At 44.5% G+C, this 23,656-nt stretch overlaps 1 protein-coding gene across 1 annotated transcript; it reads right to left on the bottom strand.

The window, feature by feature from the left end:
- Nucleotides 1-645: 645 nt before the first annotated feature.
- LOC142373928 (protein FAM13C-like) lies at nt 646-22,289 on the bottom strand. The gene is made up of 11 exons (XM_075457405.1): nt 22,100-22,289; nt 18,587-18,899; nt 16,298-16,439; nt 15,077-15,158; nt 14,802-14,856; nt 14,568-14,688; nt 13,360-13,443; nt 12,994-13,089; nt 10,886-11,094; nt 10,693-10,794; nt 646-2,573 (listed from the first exon to the last, which is right to left on the bottom strand). The coding sequence occupies exons 1-11, from the start codon at nt 22,287-22,289 to the stop codon at nt 2,450-2,452; spliced, it is 1,518 nt and encodes a 505-aa protein (XP_075313520.1). The 3' UTR covers nt 646-2,449.
- Between the last annotated feature and the right edge of the window lie 1,367 nt (nt 22,290-23,656).

The following is a 23,656-nucleotide window of genomic DNA, read 5'->3' as shown; positions in this document are numbered from 1 at the left end:
TGTATAGAAATTTGCGAGTGGAACCAGGATTGCACATCACAGGGACAGTATGTATGTTCACAGCAGCATGAATAAGACCAACACATCAATACTGACGTGCACAGCAGTTTAAAACCAACAAACAGGAAACCAGCAGAGGAACGAGCCTCAGGGGAACGAGCCTCAGGGGAACGGGCCTCAGAGGAACGAGCCTCAGAGGAACGAGCCTCAGGGGAACGAGCCTCAGGGGAACGGGCCTCAGAGGAACGAGCCTCGGGGGAACGAGCCTCGGAGGAACGAGCCTCGGAGGAACGAGCCTCAGGGGAACGAGCCTCAGGGGAACGAGCCTCGGAGGAACGAGCCTCGGAGGAACGAGCCTCGGAGGAACGGGCCTCAGAGGAACGAGCCTCGGAGGAACGAGCCTCGGAGGAACGAGCCTCAGGGGAACGGGCCTCAGAGGAACGAGCCTCAGGGGAACGAGCCTCAGAGGAACGAGCCTCAGGGGAACGGGCCTCGGAGGAACGAGCCTCGGAGGAACGAGCCTCGGAGGAACGAGCCTCAGGGGAACGAGCCTCAGAGGAACGAGCCTCAGGGGAACGGGCCTCGGAGGAACGAGCCTCGGAGGAACGAGCCTCGGAGGAACGAGCCTCAGGGGAACGAGCCTCGGAGGAACGAGCCTCGGAGGAACAGCAGAGACGTCCGAACACAGGAAACCAGAAGTGTGTTCAAACTGCAGGCCGGACGATGCTCACATGCTGTGGGACCCAACGCATGCTTCATTACTGAGAGTTTCACCATGTGACAGCACAAACACACTCTGGCTGGCTGGGTTTTTTAAAACTACAGTTTTCTTTTCACATCGAAGACTTGAGTCGCTGCAGAATAGTGAAAACAACACGTTTGTATCTACAGGAGCACCGACCCCACTGGGATCGGATGCTCAGCCTCCGGAAGCCCTTTCTGCAGCCCACACATTCACATTATTTACACCATCCACCTGCAGCGTATTTTACACAGAAACACCTGAAGGTCGGATCTGTGAGGGATCCACCAGGAAAACACAAACTCATCTGCAACAACACACTTTGCATATCGGCTTTAGATTTTGGATAAAAATGGGTTTCCCTTTTTCAACTTAAAGTGCTCTGAAATGATTCTGCATCTCTGTCCAGTCGGCTCTCACATTTAAGACCCTGAATGTCACTTTAAAACATGTAGAAATAAAGCTGGAAACTGACCAAAGTGGTTCTGGAGTTTCCTCAGAAAACAAAGTTACATCATCAAAGAATCGAGATTAAAAATAATCAGCACTCAGTAATATCAGGTGCTGTCATTTTGCAGTTGATCTTTTTTAATTCTTGAATGGATTAAGTAGTCATTTCAGTATAAAAATGAGAATAATAATAATGCAGTTATATTTTATCAGGAGGAAACATACCTTGTGTCTCCTTGCTGCATTTGACTCAGATCAATAAATGTCAAATAATAATCATAATAATAATAAGTGAGACAAATTCATAAACTGATCTGATTTTAAGGGCAAATGATCAAGTTGTTAGTATTTATTTGATCAGTGTTGTGCTCATATGAGTCAAATGTTTTTATAATTGCAGCCGTTTTACTGTAAGTATGGAACATCGAGAGTGCCACAAATCAGGAAATATAAAAAAAAATCAACTAAGAAATAAATGTGGATTTAAGTCACATTTAAAACTAGAAAAATGATTGCAAACATTTGTGCAAAAAATAGTATTTTAAAATTAAATTGATTTGTTTTTATTAATGTATTCTTTTTTATTCCACATTCTTTTCACCATCTCATCTATTAAGGCCCTGTAAGTCTGTTTGTTTGCAGAATTACAAAAGTTAACTCATAAAACTGGAGAAGATCGCATTAAAATGTTGCTTTGTTGTATCAGGATCACTTTGTTTCCTGGCTCTCCAGTTATTTTGTGATTTTAAGGTCTGATCTCAGATATTTTCCGACTGAATCTCTTATTGCTCAACAAGGAGGTTGGTCCAATAACATGTCAACTTTACCAATTAAGTTTTATATTTGTGAAGGTCCACTGTCTGAATATAACAGATTAAAGGAAGCATGTAAATGTGAGCCCTCACATGCTCACTGACAGATTAAAGTGCTTTCAGTCGGACTTAAACACATTCAGTCCTCATAAAAATATCAAACTTAGGCTCAACATGGAAGGAGTGCACGTACATGACACGACTGGGGTCAGTGCAGCTGGACAAAATAATCAGACTAAAGTTACAGGGAGATGCCGGCACATTTCACTGTTCAGTCACATGTGTTGGACTCAAACATGTGAGAAACTACAATGTCTGCAGGACACATGTCTGACTCGGGTCAAACACTTATCTGACTCATCTGGGTCACACGCACAAGTCCAACAGGAGTCCAGGATAAGTCGGACCGGTCCGACGTGTCACTTTACTGCAGTTTCATTCGTCTTTACTGCGTTTTGGTGACGTCCTGTTTGCTGAGCAGGACCTCCAGCAGGCGGAGTTTTGCTTTGAGCTGTTTGTATTCCTGGTACTCCTCCTTCATTGGACTGCGATCCTCCTTTTGGCAGATTCTGTTGGGAAACAGTCAGATTCTGTTATATTCTGTTGGGAAACAGTCAGATTCTGTTGGGAAACAGTCAGATTCAGTCGGATTCTGTAAGATTCTGTTGGGAAACAGTCGGATTCTGTAAGATTCTGTTGGGAAACAGTCAGATTCTGTTGGGAAACAGTCAGATTCAGTCAGATTCTGTTGGGAAACAGTCAGATTCAGTCAGATTCTGTTGGGAAACAGTCAGATTCTGTTGGGAAACAGTCAGATTCTGTTGGGAAACAGTCAGATTCTGTTAGATTCTGTTGGGAAACAGTCAGATTCTGTTGAAAAACAGTCAGATTCTGTTGGGAAACAGTCGGATTCTGTAAGATTCTGTTGGGAAAGAGTCAGATTCAGTCAGATTCTGTTGAAAAAACAGTCAGATTCTGTTGGGAAAAAGTCAGATTCTGTAAGATTCTGTTGGGAAACAGTCAGATTCTGTTGGGAAACAGTCAGATTCAGTCAGATTCTGTTGGGAAACAGTCGGATTCTGTAAGATTCTGTTGGGAAACAGTCAGATTCAGTCAGATTCTGTTGGAAAACAGTCAGATTCTGTTGGGAAACAGTCGGATTCTGTAAGATTCTGTTGGGAAACAGTCAGATTCTGTTGGGAAAGAGTCAGATTCAGTCAGATTCTGTTGAAAAAACAGTCTGATTCTGTTGGGAAAAAGTCAGATTCTGTAAGATTCTGTTGGGAAACAGTCAGATTCTGTTGGGAAACAGTCAGATTCTGTTGGGAAACAGTCAGATTCAATCAGATTCTGTTGGAAAACAGTCAGATTCTGTTGGGAAAGAGTCAGATTCAGTCAGATTCTGTTGTAAAAACAGTCTGATTCTGTTGGGAAACAGTCAGATTCTGTAAGATTCTGTTGGGAAACAGTCAGATTGTGTTGGGAAACAGTCAGATTGTGTTGGGAAACAGTCAGATTGTGTTGGGAAACAGTCAGATTGTGTTGGGAAACAGTCAGATTCTGTTGGGAAACAGTCAGATTCTGTTGGGAAACAGTCAGATTCTGTTGGGAAACAGTCAGATTGTGTTGGGAAACAGTCAGATTGTGTTGGGAAACAGTCAGATTATGTTGGGAAACAGTCAGATTCTGTTGGGAAACAGTCAGATTCTGTTGGGAAACAGTCAGATTGTGTTGGGAAACAGTCAGATTGTGTTGGGAAACAGTCAGATTGTGTTGGGAAACAGTCAGATTGTGTTGGGAAACAGTCAGATTGTGTTGGGAAACAGTCAGATTGTGTTGGGAAACAGTCAGATTGTGTTGGGAAACAGTCATATTCTGTTGGGAAACAGTCAATTCTGTTGGGAAACAGTCAGATTGTGTTGGGAAACAGTCAGATTGTGTTGGGAAACAGTCAGATTGTGTTGGGAAACAGTCATATTCTGTTGGGAAACAGTCAATTCTGTTGGGAAACAGTCAGATTGTGTTGGGAAACAGTCAGATTGTGTTGGGAAACAGTCAGATTGTGTTGGGAAACAGTCAGATTGTGTTGGGAAACAGTCAGATTCTGTTGGGAAACAGTAAGATTCTGTTGGGAAACAGTCAGATTCTGTTGGGAAACAGTCAGATTGTGTTGGGAAACAGTCAGATTATGTTGGGAAACAGTCATATTCTGTTGGGAAACAGTCAATTTTGTTGGGAAACAGTCAGATTGTGTTGGGAAACAGTCATATTCTGTTGGGAAACAGTCAGATTGTGTTGGGAAACAGTCATATTCTGTTGGGAAACAGTCATATTCTGTTGGGAAACAGTCAGATTGTGTTGGGAAACAGTCAGATTGTGTTGGGAAACAGTCAGATTCTGTTGGGAAACAGTAAGATTCTGTTGGGAAACAGTCAGATTGTGTTGGGAAACAGTCAGATTGTGTTGGGAAACAGTCAGATTCTGTTAGGAAACAGTCAGATTCTGTTGGGAAACAGTCCGATTGTGTTGGGAAACACTCAGATTCTGTTGGGAAACAGTCAGATTCTGTTGGGAAACAGTCAGATTCTGTTGGGAAACAGTCAGATTATGTTGGGAAACAGTCAGATTCTGTTGGGAAACAGTTATATTCTGTTAGGAAACAGTCAGATTCTGTTGGGAAACAGTCAGATTCTGTTGGGAAACAGTCAGATTATGTTGGGAAACAGTTATATTCTGTTAGGAAACAGTCAGATTCTGTTGGGAAACAGTCAGATTCTGTTGGGAAACAGTCAGATTCTGTTAGGAAACAGTCAGATTCTGTTAGGAAACAGTCAGATTGTGTTGGGAAACAGTCAGATTCTGTTAGGAAACAGTCAGATTGTGTTGGGAAACAGTCAGATTCTGTTGGGAAACAGTCAGATTCTGTTGGGAAACAGTCAGATTCTGTTGGGAAACAGTCAGATTCTGTTAGATTCTGTTGGGAAACAGTCAGATTCTGTTGGGAACAGTCAGATTCTGTTGGGAAACAGTCAGATTATGTTGGGAAACAGTCAGATTCTGTTGGGAAACAGTTATATTCTGTTAGGAAACAGTCAGATTCTGTTGGGAAACAGTCAGATTCTGTTGGGAAACAGTCAGATTCTGTTAGGAAACAGTCAGATTCTGTTAGGAAACAGTCAGATTGTGTTGGGAAACAGTCAGATTATGTTGGGAAACAGTCAGATTCTGTTAGGAAACAGTCAGATTGTGTTGGGAAACAGTCAGATTCTGTTGGGAAACAGTCAGATTCTGTTGGGAAACAGTCAGATTCTGTTGGGAAACAGTCAGATTATGTTGGGAAACAGTCAGATTCTGTTAGATTCTGTTGGGAAACAGTCAGATTCTGTTGGGAAACAGTCAGATTCTGTTGGGAAACAGTCAGATTCTGTTGGGAAACAGTCAGATTCTGTTGGGAAACAGTCAGATTCTGTTAGGAAACAGTCAGATTGTGTTGGGAAACAGTCAGATTCTGTTGGGAAACAGTCAGATTCTGTTAGGAAACAGTCAGATTGTGTTGGGAAACAGTCAGATTATGTTGGGAAACAGTCAGATTCTGTTAGGAAACAGTCAGATTCTGTTGGGAAACAGTAAGATTCTGTTGGGAAACAGTCAGATTCTGTTGGGAAACAGTCAGATTCTGTTGGGAAACAGTCAGATTGTGTTGGGAAACAGTCAGATTGTGTTGGGAAACAGTCAGATTGTGTTGGGAAACAGTCATATTATGTTGGGAAACAGTCATATTCTGTTGGGAAACAGTCAATTCTGTTGGGAAACAGTCAGATTGTGTTGGGAAACAGTCAGATTGTGTTGGGAAACAGTCAGATTGTGTTGGGAAACAGTCATATTCTGTTGGGAAACAGTCAATTCTGTTGGGAAACAGTCAGATTGTGTTGGGAAACAGTCAGATTGTGTTGGGAAACAGTCAGATTGTGTTGGGAAACAGTCAGATTGTGTTGGGAAACAGTCAGATTCTGTTGGGAAACAGTAAGATTCTGTTGGGAAACAGTCAGATTGTGTTGGGAAACAGTCAGATTGTGTTGGGAAACAGTCAGATTATGTTGGGAAACAGTCATATTCTGTTGGGAAACAGTCAATTTTGTTGGGAAACAGTCAGATTGTGTTGGGAAACAGTCATATTCTGTTGGGAAACAGTCAGATTGTGTTGGGAAACAGTCAGATTGTGTTGGGAAACAGTCAGATTCTGTTGGGAAACAGTAAGATTCTGTTGGGAAACAGTCAGATTGTGTTGGGAAACAGTCAGATTGTGTTGGGAAACAGTCAGATTCTGTTAGGAAACAGTCAGATTCTGTTGGGAAACAGTCCGATTGTGTTGGGAAACAGTCAGATTCTGTTGGGAAACAGTCAGATTATGTTGGGAAACAGTCAGATTCTGTTGGGAAACAGTCAGATTCTGTTGGGAAACAGTCAGATTCTGTTGGGAAACAGTCAGATTATGTTGGGAAACAGTCAGATTCTGTTGGGAAACAGTTATATTCTGTTAGGAAACAGTCAGATTCTGTTGGGAAACAGTCAGATTCTGTTGGGAAACAGTCAGATTATGTTGGGAAACAGTCAGATTCTGTTAGATTCTGTTGGGAAACAGTCAGATTCTGTTGGGAAACAGTCAGATTCTGTTGGGAAACAGTCAGATTATGTTGGGAAACAGTCAGATTCTGTTGGGAAACAGTTATATTCTGTTAGGAAACAGTCAGATTCTGTTGGGAAACAGTCAGATTCTGTTGGGAAACAGTCAGATTCTGTTAGGAAACAGTCAGATTCTGTTAGGAAACAGTCAGATTGTGTTGGGAAACAGTCAGATTATGTTGGGAAACAGTCAGATTCTGTTAGGAAACAGTCAGATTGTGTTGGGAAACAGTCATATTCTGTTGGGAAACAGTCAATTCTGTTGGGAAACAGTCAGATTGTGTTGGGAAACAGTCAGATTGTGTTGGGAAACAGTCAGATTGTGTTGGGAAACAGTCAGATTGTGTTGGGAAACAGTAAGATTCTGTTGGGAAACAGTCAGATTGTGTTGGGAAACAGTCAGATTGTGTTGGGAAACAGTCAGATTATGTTGGGAAACAGTCATATTCTGTTGGGAAACAGTCAATTTTGTTGGGAAACAGTCAGATTGTGTTGGGAAACAGTCATATTCTGTTGGGAAACAGTCAGATTGTGTTGGGAAACAGTCATATTCTGTTGGGAAACAGTCATATTCTGTTGGGAAACAGTCAGATTGTGTTGGGAAACAGTCAGATTGTGTTGGGAAACAGTCAGATTCTGTTGGGAAACAGTAAGATTCTGTTGGGAAACAGTCAGATTGTGTTGGGAAACAGTCAGATTGTGTTGGGAAACAGTCAGATTCTGTTAGGAAACAGTCAGATTCTGTTGGGAAACAGTCCGATTGTGTTGGGAAACAGTCAGATTCTGTTGGGAAACAGTCAGATTCTGTTGGGAAACAGTCAGATTCTGTTGGGAAACAGTCAGATTATGTTGGGAAACAGTCAGATTCTGTTGGGAAACAGTTATATTCTGTTAGGAAACAGTCAGATTCTGTTGGGAAACAGTCAGATTCTGTTGGGAAACAGTCAGATTATGTTGGGAAACAGTTATATTCTGTTAGGAAACAGTCAGATTCTGTTGGGAAACAGTCAGATTCTGTTGGGAAACAGTCAGATTCTGTTAGGAAACAGTCAGATTCTGTTAGGAAACAGTCAGATTGTGTTGGGAAACAGTCAGATTCTGTTAGGAAACAGTCAGATTGTGTTGGGAAACAGTCAGATTCTGTTGGGAAACAGTCAGATTCTGTTGGGAAACAGTCAGATTCTGTTGGGAAACAGTCAGATTCTGTTAGATTCTGTTGGGAAACAGTCAGATTCTGTTGGGAAACAGTCAGATTCTGTTGGGAAACAGTCAGATTATGTTGGGAAACAGTCAGATTCTGTTGGGAAACAGTTATATTCTGTTAGGAAACAGTCAGATTCTGTTGGGAAACAGTCAGATTCTGTTGGGAAACAGTCAGATTCTGTTAGGAAACAGTCAGATTCTGTTAGGAAACAGTCAGATTGTGTTGGGAAACAGTCAGATTATGTTGGGAAACAGTCAGATTCTGTTAGGAAACAGTCAGATTGTGTTGGGAAACAGTCAGATTCTGTTGGGAAACAGTCAGATTCTGTTGGGAAACAGTCAGATTCTGTTGGGAAACAGTCAGATTATGTTGGGAAACAGTCAGATTCTGTTAGATTCTGTTGGGAAACAGTCAGATTCTGTTGGGAAACAGTCAGATTCTGTTGGGAAACAGTCAGATTCTGTTGGGAAACAGTCAGATTCTGTTGGGAAACAGTCAGATTCTGTTGGGAAACAGTCAGATTCTGTTAGGAAACAGTCAGATTGTGTTGGGAAACAGTCAGATTCTGTTGGGAAACAGTCAGATTCTGTTAGGAAACAGTCAGATTGTGTTGGGAAACAGTCAGATTATGTTGGGAAACAGTCAGATTCTGTTAGGAAACAGTCAGATTCTGTTGGGAAACAGTAAGATTCTGTTGGGAAACAGTCAGATTCTGTTGGGAAACAGTCAGATTCTGTTGGGAAACAGTCAGATTGTGTTGGGAAACAGTCAGATTGTGTTGGGAAACAGTCAGATTGTGTTGGGAAACAGTCATATTATGTTGGGAAACAGTCATATTCTGTTGGGAAACAGTCAATTCTGTTGGGAAACAGTCAGATTGTGTTGGGAAACAGTCAGATTGTGTTGGGAAACAGTCAGATTGTGTTGGGAAACAGTCATATTCTGTTGGGAAACAGTCAATTCTGTTGGGAAACAGTCAGATTGTGTTGGGAAACAGTCAGATTGTGTTGGGAAACAGTCAGATTGTGTTGGGAAACAGTCAGATTGTGTTGGGAAACAGTCAGATTCTGTTGGGAAACAGTAAGATTCTGTTGGGAAACAGTCAGATTCTGTTGGGAAACAGTCAGATTGTGTTTGGAAACAGTCAGATTATGTTGGGAAACAGTCATATTCTGTTGGGAAACAGTCAATTTTGTTGGGAAACAGTCAGATTGTGTTGGGAAACAGTCATATTCTGTTGGGAAACAGTCAGATTGTGTTGGGAAACAGTCATATTCTGTTGGGAAACAGTCAGATTGTGTTGGGAAACAGTCAGATTGTGTTGGGAAACAGTCAGATTCTGTTGGGAAACAGTAAGATTCTGTTGGGAAACAGTCAGATTGTGTTGGGAAACAGTCAGATTGTGTTGGGAAACAGTCAGATTCTGTTAGGAAACAGTCAGATTCTGTTGGGAAACAGTCCGATTGTGTTGGGAAACAGTCAGATTCTGTTGGGAAACAGTCAGATTATGTTGGGAAACAGTCAGATTCTGTTGGGAAACAGTCAGATTCTGTTGGGAAACAGTCAGATTCTGTTGGGAAACAGTCAGATTATGTTGGGAAACAGTCAGATTCTGTTGGGAAACAGTTATATTCTGTTAGGAAACAGTCAGATTCTGTTGGGAAACAGTCAGATTCTGTTGGGAAACAGTCAGATTATGTTGGGAAACAGTCAGATTCTGTTAGATTCTGTTGGGAAACAGTCAGATTCTGTTGGGAAACAGTCAGATTCTGTTGGGAAACAGTTATATTCTGTTAGGAAACAGTCAGATTCTGTTGGGAAACAGTCAGATTCTGTTGGGAAACAGTCAGATTCTGTTAGGAAACAGTCAGATTCTGTTAGGAAACAGTCAGATTGTGTTGGGAAACAGTCAGATTATGTTGGGAAACAGTCAGATTCTGTTAGGAAACAGTCAGATTGTGTTGGGAAACAGTCAGATTCTGTTGGGAAACAGTCAGATTCTGTTGGGAAACAGTCAGATTCTGTTGGGAAACAGTCAGATTATGTTGGGAAACAGTCAGATTCTGTTAGATTCTGTTGGGAAACAGTCAGATTCTGTTAGATTCTGTTGGGAAACAGTCAGATTCTGTTGGGAAACAGTCAGATTCTGTTGGGAAACAGTCAGATTATGTTGGGAAACAGTCAGATTCTGTTGGGAAACAGTTATATTCTGTTAGGAAACAGTCAGATTCTGTTGGGAAACAGTCAGATTCTGTTGGGAAACAGTCAGATTCTGTTAGGAAACAGTCAGATTCTGTTAGGAAACAGTCAGATTGTGTTGGGAAACAGTCAGATTATGTTGGGAAACAGTCAGATTCTGTTAGGAAACAGTCAGATTCTGTTGGGAAACAGTCAGATTCTGTTGGGAAACAGTCAGATTCTGTTAGATTCTGTTGGGAAACAGTCAGATTCTGTTGGGAAACAGTCAGATTCTGTTGGGAAACAGTCAGATTCTGTTGGGAAACAGTCAGATTCTGTTGGGAAACAGTCAGATTGTGTTGGGAAACAGTCAGATTCTGTTGGGAAACAGTCAGATTCTGTTGGGAAACAGTCAGATTGTGTTGGGAAACAGTCATATTCTGTTGGGAAACAGTCAGATTGTGTTGGGAAACAGTCAGATTCTGTTAGGAAACAGTCAGATTCCGTTGGGAAACAGTCAGATTGTGTTGGGAAACAGTCAGATTGTGTTGGGAAACAGTCAGATTCTGTTGGGAAACAGTCATATTCTGTTATAATCTTCTTCGACCTCACAGTTCACTCACCGTCCCGTCTGGCGGTAAAACTCGTCTTCAAACTCCTTCAGAACTTTGCGCCTCGTCTTCTTCTCGGCTCTGGTCGCCCGCAGACTCTGCAGCAGCTGAGACCTGAACCGGTGGGAGGACAGAGGGCAGCGTGAAACCAACATCAGGGCAGATGTGCTGCAGGGAGCACAGCTGTGCAGATGTGCAGACGCACCTGGAGGCTTCGTGCAGGTTGGCTGTGGTGAGAGCAGCTTGCCGACGGACAGCTTTCACCTCGTCTATCGGGGACACGAAGGCCGGGTCGCTGTCTCGGTCGCTGTCCTCCTCGCGGGCCGCCGGCCGGGCCGCTCTGCGAGGAGGCGGGACCGGAGGTTCCTCGACCAGCGTGGAGTTCAGAGACTCCTCATCAGAACCTTCTTCCTCCTTAAATACAAAACAAGCCTTTTTAGTTTAGTTTCTACTCACCATCATCTTTCTGCCTCAAGGCGAGACACGGCAGGCAAAAACAGGGATTTTTCATGCAGTGGTCAATTTTTAGATTTTGGGCCAGTCTACTCCTTCAACATGTGTTCTTTCAACCTGCTATAAAGAAAACGTTGAAAACATAAATTAAAATGTTTATTTCATCACATATTGTTTACTCGCGGCAGTGTGTTTCGCCCAAATTTACCAAAATGAATTCCTATTTAAATCTTTAAATGCCGTTTTCTCAAAATCAGTTTTTTGTATTTTTCCAGTATCAATATCTCAGCCTACGGAGCACCTACTAACACCAAACTTTCCAGTTATACACTTAGCAGTATTCTGAAGATATTTACAGAAGGATTTGTTGATAAATCATTCCTGGCCTGATTTATGTGACATTATAATAAAAAAATATGGCAAAAATTGATGTTTTTTAGGCTATGGGCAGTATATTTTGATTTCCTAGGAAATGAAAGCAGATATCCAGAAATCCCTCTGTAATTTTCTTTTCATTTTGTGTGTAAACAAAATGAAAAAAGAATTTTGCACCTGGCTTTATCATATGTTCAGATCTATCTTCCGGAAATATATGCAAATTTGCACATATATAATGAAATAATTCCTCATTTGCATAATTAAACATACAAATTTCTAAAACTTGTAATAGATTTATTTTTCATACTTGTATAAGTAATCAACTGAGGAAGTTTCATGGTGATATCTATTATTTTAAAATATTACCCTATTCACCTGTAGTGTCTCGCCTTAAAGTTAACACAAGCTGCTGCAGCTCTGGCCCGCGGTGGGGCTCAGAGGCCCGAGGATACTTTGGCATGTAGACTGTGGAAGTTGGAGGTCAAACCAAGGAGCTCACAGCTGAAGGATGACGACTGAACCTCACGAGCTACAGAGATGGTGCCAGAGATAATGCAACACAAAGGTAACAGTGGTTCTGGTTCTCATTTATAACCACTTCTATGTTTTTTTTTCTCACCCATAGACCCATCTCTGCAAGATAACAGGTTCCAGATCAGTTACTGATCTGGAATTACTTAGAGTCCCGGGCAACATAGCTCCCAGACTCATTGGGGCACGCAAACCCCCCCACCACGGTAAGGTGACAGCCAGAGCCGGCCCAAGGCATATGCCAACTATGCGGCCGCTTAGGGCCCCCACGCCACCAGGGGGCCCCGAGAGCAATTTTGAATTTAATTTTGATTACAACTTTGTTTTTCTGTAAGATAATGTGAATGTCAATTGATTCTATTTTGTATTTGTATTTTGAACATTTTGCACACCATTGCACATCTGAAAGAAATGAAACTATTTAACGTGTTTACTATAAATGCAGTCTCCAGCCTGCTGATGTTACTTTCAAATAGTTAAATTAATGAGCCATACTTATACATCACTCTTTATGTAGAAGTTAATTAAACCATATTTATGAGTTTGCTGACACCTGTATAATGTAAGATGATTACAAATAATGCTAATGATTGTGGGTCCGTTACACACATAACAGTGTAGCCTATGGAATAATGAGGCATCTGGAGCTGAGGTGATGGTGGGGGGGCCCCAAATGAAAATCTGCTTAAGGCTCCATAAAGGCTTGGGCCGGCCCTGGTGACAGCTCATGGGGGATCTGATTAATGTCGTCTCTTATTCACACAGGCTGGAAGATTCTTGTTTTTCTGTCAAATGACATTTATACTGAGTTTTAGAATCAGGATTGTTCACTTTAAATCTTTGTCCTCCTCATCTTCTCTGCATGAAACCATGCAGAGAGAACTATGAGCAGAACTATGAGCAGACTCCCAGCCTCCATAGTACCCAGATGACACGGTGTGCGTTTCTTACGATGGTGCCGATGGGGGGGCTGACACACAGCAGCCGTTTGATGGTCTGGTACCGGTCGTACAGAGGCTTCACCAGGTTCCTCTCCTGCTTCGTTCCCTGTCAAACAAAAACAGCCACGAGCCACTTTAAAAAGTCAGAGTTTTTTTTTTCTTTCTTGGAAGTAAAATGAAGTGGATTGTGGAGCAGGGCCCTCTACAGTTTGTTTCCATGTAGAAGAAGCAGCTCAGTCACCAAATTACAGATGTTTAAATGCTGCCAGTTATAAGTAAGTAGCTCCGCTTTACTTCTCCTCCCACTGAGGGAGCTTCATCTATTTTACTCAGGCAGGAAAATATTCATTAAAAGGACCCGAGGGCGGAGACTCACCGGCCGGCCGTGAAGACTCTCAAAGTACAGCAGACATTTCTGCAGAGTGATCTTCTCCAGCACCATCTGAGCCTGAGTCATCTCCTGCAGAGAGAGGGGGGGGCAGTGGTTAATTTAATCCTGTTCCGGCAGGATCCGGCACCTCTTCATTTTGGCCACCCTGTGTTCCAGCACCCATTTGGGCAGAGCCCAAAAAAAAAAATGGTTAAAATGAAATAAAATATGCAGATATAAATTTACAGAACAAATCCCAAGAATTTCATGTTGTTTATTAAGATTAAGATTTGAAAGAGTCGGAGATCTGTGTTGACGCACTGAAAAGCTGGGCCAACGAACAAAGTGCTTTCACTTTTGAAATTCACTGTGTCTTCAACATTGCCAACCCGCGCGCAGTCATACGGGCCTACAGCATGTACAGAGACTCAGATGGTAAAGACACCCCCGATGAGCTGATGGAGTTACTTGTTGCTGTCAACAGCATTCCCATTGCAAGTGCTGAATGTGAGCGCAGATTTTCTCAAATGAACTTGATTTGCACTCCCAACGGTGTCGCGCATAGACGTCGTCATCGTCTTGCTGCCGCCGCCCCCCCCGTTCTGTGATTGGTTCCCTAACTCAGGCAAAAATAAGGGCGGTGGTTTCCAGGCTGACTTTGCAGTGTGAATGAAATCGCACGCAAAGCAGCATGGGAATTCCCAGGCTAACAGACACACGCAGTAAAAGCAGAAAACAAGAGGTAGAGGACAAGCCGGACATGCTCGTGATGTGGGGTGTTTTAAACAACTAAATATGGTGAGCAAACATACTGTCTATTAATAGGCCGCCGTGCCAATCTTTGAATAATACATTTTTTTTTACACATTAGACCTGTTGAGAAATGAATTGCTGGCTGTATACTGAAGTCCTACTTGTGGTGATGTGGGCATTTGCCTATGTTTTGCGTACTAGCCTAAAATAGTTATAAATTATCGTCATAACATTTATACCATGGATATTATTTGAAATTGAGGCTTGTAAGTCCCACAGCGTTTCAAGTGGACATTTTCATGTTGTTTTCAGCGGCTTTTCTGTAAACGTTCCGGGACCTGTACGCGTCTCGTCATCCCTGAGCTGTCATATGTACTTTGCGTTCCGGCACCTTATGATTTACAAATTAAGCACTGGAGGAGGGGGTAAATAAGGGGGGGGCAGTCTCTCTCTGAGCTCACCTTGGTGTCGTCGGGCAGACCCAGTGTTTCCTTCTTCTCTCTCAGACGTTGGAACAGAGACTCGACCGTCTCCTCCAGACTCGGGCTGTGCGCCGCCGCCCCCTGCTGGCCGGAGCCGGAGCTGCAGCACACAGAAGGTGACGAGTTAAAGAACAACACGTTTAATCCAGACAGCAGCTGGAACATGAAGCCGTGTGTCCTCCTCTGGGAGCCGTGTTCCCACAGAGGGTTTACCTGTCCGCGGTGTCCTGCCCTTTGGACTCGAACACCGACTGCCTCAGTCTGAGCTCTGCAGAGGAAAGGCAGCACACATGAAACAACAAGCCTCTGAGCGGCCGCAACTCAGCTTCAATTATTTTAATGATGATCTGAATCAGCTTAAAGGATCGTGTTGTTATTTCTGTTTCTACATGAAGATCCAGAGGCTGAAGCCAGAGCAAAGATGGCTGAGAAGTGGCACCAGTCAAATGAAAGAGAAGCTAAGAAGCTCATCCATGATGCACGTTTACCTTTGAGCTGCTTCCGAGCCTTGGCCAGTTCACTCATCACTCTGACCATCTCCGGGTTCGAGTATTTATCGTTGTGGGACGGCTGAGACACAAACAGACAGCGACAAATTATTTTAATTCCAGACAACAAACCTCCTGTTCTCAGCTCTGTGCAGAGAACTCAGTTCTCACTGGATTGGATAAGTATTTGGAGGTTTCTGACCTCCTGAACCCTCTCAGGCCAGGCTTCATTTTACAGATACACGCGTTTATCATGGCCGCCTCACGTATGTAGCATTATTCTCACGTGCACGTCCATAACACTGAAGGTAAGCTGCAACATGTATGTCTCCAGTAGGGGGCAGTGTTGGGCCAAATTTGACCAGATATAGGGTCATAGGGTCTTTTTATTAGGGCTGGGCAACGATTAAAATGTTTAATCTAATTAATCACATGATTTCCCTGATTAATCACGATTAATCGCATTTGTACGCAAAATTCCAAAAATGAATCCAAAAGTAGCGTATAGCTTTTAGCATTTAGCTTTATTTTAAATGTGCTGCCATATGAATGAAAGTGCCATAACATTTGTTGTGCAAACACACTTTTAACATCAGCATCTTTCTGTAGTTTTTATGTAGAAGCCTCGCTCCACTGTCTGTTTCCTTGAATGACTTGCTGCTATCAGTTGTGTGTTTTGCCTTTAAGTGATATTTTAGACTGGAACTACTACGCTGAGAAGACAATTCAACTTGGCAGTGTTTACAGATGACTTTGGTTCTGTCGACTCCGCCGTCTGGAAGAACTTTAACATGAAAATGGCCGAGTAAAAGTTCCGTACCCTTCTCCATGTTTGGTGGATCCGCCGATTACTTTCTTTTCCGGTTCCGCAGCAGACAGCAACAGACTTTAACAATAATAAAACCTGCGTGAATGCGTGATAAAATATTTATCGGCGTTAAATGATAAACAAGTTAACGCGATAATAACGAGTTAACTCGCCCAGCCCTACTTTTTATCTGAAGTAAGTGAACGATTACACCCACGAAGGAGCAACATTAACATGTAGTTAAAAAGCAGGAATATTTCTGGCTTTAGACACGGTTTCTTCTTTCTTTGAACGGTTTCCTCACGTTTTAAGGACATGTCGTCCCAGACCTCCACGCCACATTGAAGGGTAAGAATATCAGTAAAATCAGTTCAACCAAACTTGGCTGCTGCAGGAGGAAGGTAAGAACTTACCTTGTAGTTCATGTCCTGCTCAAACTGCTCCTCAAACCTGCGAACCCTCTTCTTCAGGCTCTGAATCTGCCTGGTGAGAACGGGGATGGAGGGGGGGCGCTGGTCCTCTGATCCATCAGCCACGTCCCCTCGAGCCCGACACCTGGACACAAATGCAGGTACAGTTCAGCATCAAACTGTTTCACCTGAGCAGAATGTGTCCCCGAGGCTCCGCCCTCCTGCTGTTTTAAGTTCACAAAATAAAAAAATCTTCACATTTCTGTGAGCGATCGTAGCTTTCCTCAGCTGTAAGCCGAAGGGTCCGACATAAATACATCACAAACTTTGGTAAAACCCAGGCTGTGTTCGAAACCGCCTACTACATACTACATACTGCATACTACATACTGCATACTTCCATACCACATACTACATACTGCATACTGCATACTCATTGATCAGACAGTATGCAGAGCGTTTACCCACAATGCATTTCGCTCCTGCCCGAGCCGAAATCAGCCGGCCTGAAGCTGATTTCCCTTAAGCTCTAAACTCTGTAAACTTTAGCAACATTTGAAACATTTTCAGGTGAGAAAGTAGTCGTTTAGATCCCCAACGTGTTGAAAACCTGACAAAATACCGGCTATTTACAATTTTGTTCCCACGAATTTGGCGCTACTAAAGCTAGCCGCAGTGAGCAACGCACTTCCGGTTATTTTCACAAAATAAAATACCCGTTGCCTTTTGTCATAGGGAAAGCCATTACGATACAATTGGTGCTTTTGTTTTGAAAACAGGAAGTGAACCTACCGTCGTTGTAGCTAGCTTGAAACTGCCGTTTTGACAGGAAATGACGATCGGCGACGTCACGTTACGTTGCATCTTGGGTAGTTTGAGTATGAGTAGTGACCTCATGATACATACCCAACATTTAGGAGAATCTAGTATGCATCCAGGAACTTCTCGCTGACTCAAACTCGCATACTAACTCAAAAAGTTAGTATGAGTAGTAGGAGAAGTATGCGGTTTCAAACACAGCCCCAGTTTTTCTTCAGCAGAAACAGGAAGTTGGTCAGCTGGTGTCCAGTCAGCCTCTTTCAGCTGCTGAAGGAGATTCACAAGATGATCTCCTCTACTATATTTTAACTTTAATGAGTATTAATATATGAGGGAAGATTGGAGACTGAACACTGGAAAAATATATCCATCCTTACCCCAGTTTAAAAACAAAGAGGAGTAAGGATGAACGAACTATCAGGAGATGAAGCATCAGAGACAGGAAATTGAAGCTGAGTGACTGTCAGTGACTTTCCATCCAAAACAATAGCAGTAGAGGACAGGAAGTAGACACAAAGAGCATGAACACATGGGTCACAAACACATTTTGACCTCTCCTTCAGGCTGTGGCTCTGGAAATAGAAGAAAGATGGATTATGTAAGATAGATTAATGCAGCTGACATATCAAGGTCAAACTGAAACCGCTTGATCGGGACAGACAAAAATGCTCTGATTCTCTCCACAAACCAAGTGACGCCACGTTTGAGGGAAGCCTGAACATGTTCCACCAACAACCAGATAGCAGAAATAACGAGTCCTTAATCCAAAACAACAAGCCCTGAGTTTAGTCCCAGATCAAGATCAATAATTCTAAATCCAGACCCGCATCAGGCTCAGCTATTTCCAAATCTACTGACTGATCAAGAAAGAGTCCCAAATCTATCCCCACGTTAGAACCAACAGTCCCGAAACCTTGACCCTTATCATGATCAACAGACTCCAAGTCCAGTTCCAGATCACTGAAGTCCTAAATGTAGAGCCACATCAGGGCCAACAAGTCATAAATTTAAACCCAAGCCAAAGTTCGATCCAATGTCTGGTACAGAGTTAAAAAAAAAAAAAAAGATTAGTCCCACATCTATACCCACCCAAGACCAACAGGCCCCAAGTTTAGATCCAAATCATGGTCAACAAACCCCCCAAAAAAACATCCAATTCAAATCTATACCCATATCAATGTCAACTGTAGAAATATATCAGGGTCAACAAATCCCAAATCCCAAATCTAGACCTAGAACAGAACGAAGATGCCCCAAATAAACACTGAAAAAGAACCAACTTAAATGAATTGCTTCAGTTATGATTATGATGAAATGAAGACCCATTTCAGGACCAAAGTCTTCAAGTCTTAAAAGAACCAATGAACCCTGCTGCAAACAGTCGTTCAACTCCCAGCTGAAAACAGACGGATGAGTAAAGCAGCCGGTAAACAATCTTACAGGTAAACAAGTAAACAAGGAGACGAGGCTCACAGGATGTACTGTTGGCTGCAGGGCGGTGACGGTGCGGCGTCTGGGTCAGAGCTGAACCTCAGGCTGGGGCTGGAGCAGCGTGGGGAGGGCAGGGGGCTGGGGAGTCCTGCCAGCAGCTGGAGGAAAGTGCCACGTCCTCCTCCCTCTGGTCCATCTCCTCCTCGCTCCTCACCGCCAGGGCTCCTCTGTGGGGAGGGGTGAGGGCTGGGGGGCAGCGCTCCATCTGAGGCTGGAGGTCGCTGGCCCAGGTGGATGGAGGTAATCGGCTGATGTCTGGGGGACTGTGGAGGTCTGGTCAGGACTGTCAGCAGCTCTACGCACACAGAGTGGCACAAATTAATATTCTCACAACATGTCACAGCACAAATGTCTCTTGGAAGTCGTGTAGCAGAGTCAGAGTTTTATTTAAAGGGCAGAAACAGAATATTTTGTAGCAGAAGTTTTTGTGTTTACAACAGCAGCTCAGAGCTGATGAGGCAGAATGGACGGGAAGCAGGGAGGGTCAATGACCTCAATGACCATTAGACCCGCCTCAAACCATCTCTGACCATTAGACCCACCTCAAAGCACCCCTACGACTATTAGACCCACCTCAATGACCATTAGACCCGCCTCAAACCATCTCTGACTATTAGACCAGCCTCAGTGACCATTAGACCCGACTCAGTGACCATTAGACCAGCCTCAGTGACCATTAGACCCGACTCAGTGACCATTAGACCAGCCTCAGTGACCATTAGACCCGACTCAGTGACCATTAGACCCGCCTCAAACCACCCCTACGACTATTAGACCCGCCTCAATGACCATTAGAACCGCCTCAAACCACCCCAATGACTATTAGACCCGCCTCAATGACCATTAGAACCGCCTCAAACCACCCCAATGACTATTAGACCCGCGTCAGTGACCATTAGACCCACCTCAGTGACTATTAGACCCGCCTAAATGACCATTAGATCCACCTCAGTGACCATTAGAACAACCTCAAACCACCTCTATGACTATTAGACCCGCCTCAATGACCATTAGACCCGCCTCAAACCATCTCTGACTATTAGACCCGCCACAGTGACCATTAGACCCGCCTCAGTGACCATTAGACCCACCTCAAACCACCCCTACGACTATTAGACCCGCCTCAGTGACCATTAGACCCACCTCAGTGATCATTAGACCCGCCTCAAACCACCTCAATGATCATTAGACCCACCTCAAACCACCCCAATGACCATTAGACCCACCTCAGTGACCATTAGACCCACCTTAATGACCATTAGACCCACCTCAGTGATCATTAAACCCACCTCAAACCACCCCAATGACCATTAGACCCGCCTCAATGACCATTAGAACAACCTCAAACCACCTTTATGACTATTAGACCCGCCTCAAACCACCCCAATAACTATTAGACCGGCCTCAATGACCATTAGACCCACCTCAGTGACCATTAGACCCACCTCAGAGACCATTAGACCCACCTCAATGACCATTAGACCCACTTCAAACCACCTCAATGACCACCAGGTTTCAGTGAATCTCTGCATCTGCTTCCTGTTTTCTGGGAATATATAAATAAGTGAGGCTGATCAGGACTATTATACAATACTGTTCATCAGATTAGCTAAAAAACACCTCGATGACATCAGTGAGCAACCAGTTCAGAGCAACAAATCATCATAACAAAAAGGTGGAACTCCAGTGAATACTTATTGTTTGTATAGCTGAATGAATCACCACTAAAAATAGTTGATAGCTTTTACATTTAGTTAAAAAGCTGTAAGAAGCAGCTTTAATGAGCAAATGTGTCACAACCACACGTTCCACATATGATGACGGACACCTGAAAGAAGTCAGCGTGGTGCAGAGTGTGTTTTACTTCTGTCGGCCGGTCTATAAATAGCAACACGTTCGGAGTAAACGAGGCGGCGTGCCAACACACACAGCGTGGCTGGTGGGCAAATTAAGCTGATTCACCAGAAAGGGTGATGAATGAGATCTGAACAGAAGTCAGTTCATTTACTGACTTTACTGACACACAGACAGATGTGACACACAGACAGGTGTGACAGACAAACAGGTGTGACACACAGACAGGTGTGACACACAGACAGGTGTGACACACAGACAGACAGGTGTGACAGACAGACAGGTGTGACAGACAGACAGACAGGTGTGACACACAGACAGGTGTGACAGACAGACAGGTGTGACACACAGACAGACAGGTGTGACACACAGACAGGTGTGACACACAGACAGGTGTGACAGACACACAGACAGGTGTGACACACAGACAGACAGGTGTGACAGACAGACAGGTGTGACACACAGACAGGTGTGACAGACAGACAAACAGGTGTGACACACAGACAGACAGGTGTGACACACAGACAGACAGGTGTGACACACAGACAGACAGGTGTGACACACAGACAGACAGGTGTGACAGACACACAGACAGACAGGTGTGACACACAGACAGGTGTGACACACAGACAGACAGGTGTGACAGACACACAGACAGGTGTGACAGACACACAGACAGGTGTGACACACAGACAGACAGGTGTGACAGACAGACAGACAGACAGGTGTGACACACAGACAGACAGGTGTGACAGACACACAGACAGGTGTGACAGACAGACAGGTGTGACAGACAGACAGGTGTGACAGACACACAGACAGACAGGTGTGACACACAGACAGGTGTGACACACAGACAGACAGGTGTGACAGACACACAGACAGGTGTGACACACAGACAGGTGTGACACACAGACAGACAGGTGTGACAGACACACAGACAGGTGTGACACACAGACAGACAGGTGTGACACACAGACAGACAGGTGTGACACAAAGACAGGTGTGACAGACACACAGACAGACAGGTGTGACACACAGACAGGTGTGACACACAGACAGACAGGTGTGACAGACACACAGACAGGTGTGACACACAGACAGGTGTGACAGACAGACAGGTGTGACAGACACACAGACAGACAGGTGTGACACACAGACAGGTGTGACACACAGACAGACAGGTGTGACAGACACACAGACAGGTGTGACACACAGACAGGTGTGACACACAGACAGACAGGTGTGACAGACACACAGACAGGTGTGACACACAGACAGACAGGTGTGACAGACACACAGACAGACAGACAGACAGGTGTGACAGACAGACACACAGACAGGTGTGACACACAGACAGACAGGTGTGACAGACACACAGACAGGTGTGACAGACACACAGACAGGTGTGACACACAGACAGACAGGTGTGACACAGACAGACAGGTGTGACAGACACACAGACAGGTGTGACAGACACACAGACAGGTGTGACACACAGACAGACAGGTGTGACACACAGACAGACAGGTGTGACAGACAGACAGACAGGTGTGACAGACAGACTGACAGGTGTGACAGACAGACAGGTGTGACACACAGACAGACAGGTGTGACACACAGACACACAGACAGGTGTACCTGGCGGGTTGTGGCAGACAGCCGCCGTCTTCTCCTCCTTAGCAGCCTCCGCCGGGACAGAGGGGCTCTTCTGCTCCTTGCTCCCCAGGGCAGGGGGGCTCTCCTCTGGGGACGGCCCCGGCAAGGACCCCCCGTCCGCCTCCAGAGCCTGGAGCTTCAGCAGTGAACTCTGCAGGCAGAAGCAGAACATGCTGCTGCTCCAGAGATTAGCCCGGTCCCAGAGATTGAGTAACTGTCAGACCGAGCAGCCCCGTCCCCTCACTGTGTGGCAGGGGGGGGGGGGGCTGTTAGAGAGCAGGATCCCAGAGATTAGCCAGGTCCCAGCCTCTGAAGCATCACACGTGGTGGGGGTGGGATTCAGACAGATACGCTGGATGCTTTTAGAAAGAATTGATCTCCTCCAGATCCCAGGATGACTCAGTCAGCATCTGATCCATAAATTAGCCCCCTTCTTCTCAGGCTGTTCCAGAGATTAGTCACATGCACACCTGACAAAGTGGAGGAATGTAAATGTTTTTGCTTCTTCCTGTGGCTTGCCTAGTAGTTCTGTGATCCAGCCGTTAAGCCTGTTCCGGTGAAAATCCAGAAGATTCTTCCTCCTCGTGCAGGCAGCCACTGTGTGTCCAGGAAGTAGCCGGGTCCATTCAGCCTGAGCTCAGGGAGTCTGGAAGCGATTTGAATTCTCTGCTTCTCGTTCAGCACCCTCACCGATGATGCTGGTGATGCTGATGATGATGCTGGTGATGCATGGGCTCCTCCCTCCCTGCTCGGATTACTCATCCTCAGCCTTGTGAGGAAGGGGAGGGGGGGGGGGATGCTCGCCTCCGTCAGGATGAGCAGCTCCTGGTCGTGAGGTTTTTCCCGCATCAGAGGGGGAGGGGCTTCCTGATGACATCACTGCATTTAAAATTCTCATTCATAAAAGCACATGAGGAGGAAGAGGAGGAAGAGAGACGTGTTTCTCCTCCTCTCCCTCAGCCTGTGAACCCTGCTGCTCCGTCTCTGTTACAGTTCAACTCTCTATGCTTCAGAAATAATCTCACATCTGACCACATGTGGACAGATGTGAGGGCATCCAGGAGGCATCAAAGCTCTGTGCTGTAAATAAAAGATGGAGCTCTCCACCAGCTCTGACACACAAAGCCACGCTGCTGTTTCCCACCTCAGACAGAGAGTTTCTGTGTGGAGCTGCTGCTGCTTTTCTGCTTTAAACAGATTTAAACAGAGATCATAGCTGGGGTCACATGGCTCTGAAAGGATCGGATTATTGGATAAATTACAATCAGAATGAGTTGAGCAAGGGTAATTCTCCTTGGATATATGACGGTGAATGAATGGGATCAGAGGCACAAAGCGTGTCATACCCCGGTATGATAGGTGGCGCTGTACCCATTCCAGCTGTTGCTAATAGAGCCACTTCCTGTTGACCTCTTCACCACCAACAACAACAACAAACTCAGGCAATTGAGAAAGATGGAGAACGCAGAGCCAGATGAAGCTACGTCCCTCTACATTTGCTCTGTGATGAGCTGCTTGTTGCACAAACTCGATGCCCAA

Source organism: Odontesthes bonariensis, chromosome 23 (assembly GCF_027942865.1).
Source record: "Odontesthes bonariensis isolate fOdoBon6 chromosome 23, fOdoBon6.hap1, whole genome shotgun sequence".
NCBI classification, from domain to species: domain Eukaryota; kingdom Metazoa; phylum Chordata; class Actinopteri; order Atheriniformes; family Atherinopsidae; genus Odontesthes; species Odontesthes bonariensis.
Note: the sequence above shows the minus strand (reverse complement) of the source record. Positions and strands in the feature narration are given on the sequence as shown.

Excerpts from the sequence above, each read along its gene's own strand:
- LOC142373928 (XM_075457405.1), bottom strand. The coding sequence starts at position 22,289 with ATGTTCTGCTTCTGCCTGCAGAGTTCACTGCTGAAGCTCCAGGCTCTG. Across the intron at positions 13,090-13,359 it reads AGAGTCTTCACGGCCGGCCG|GGAACGAAGCAGGAGAGGAA; the intron begins GTGAGTCTCCGC and ends TTTGTTTGACAG. Across the intron at positions 2,574-10,692 it reads TTTTACCGCCAGACGGGACG|AATCTGCCAAAAGGAGGATC; the intron begins GTGAGTGAACTG and ends GTTTCCCAACAG.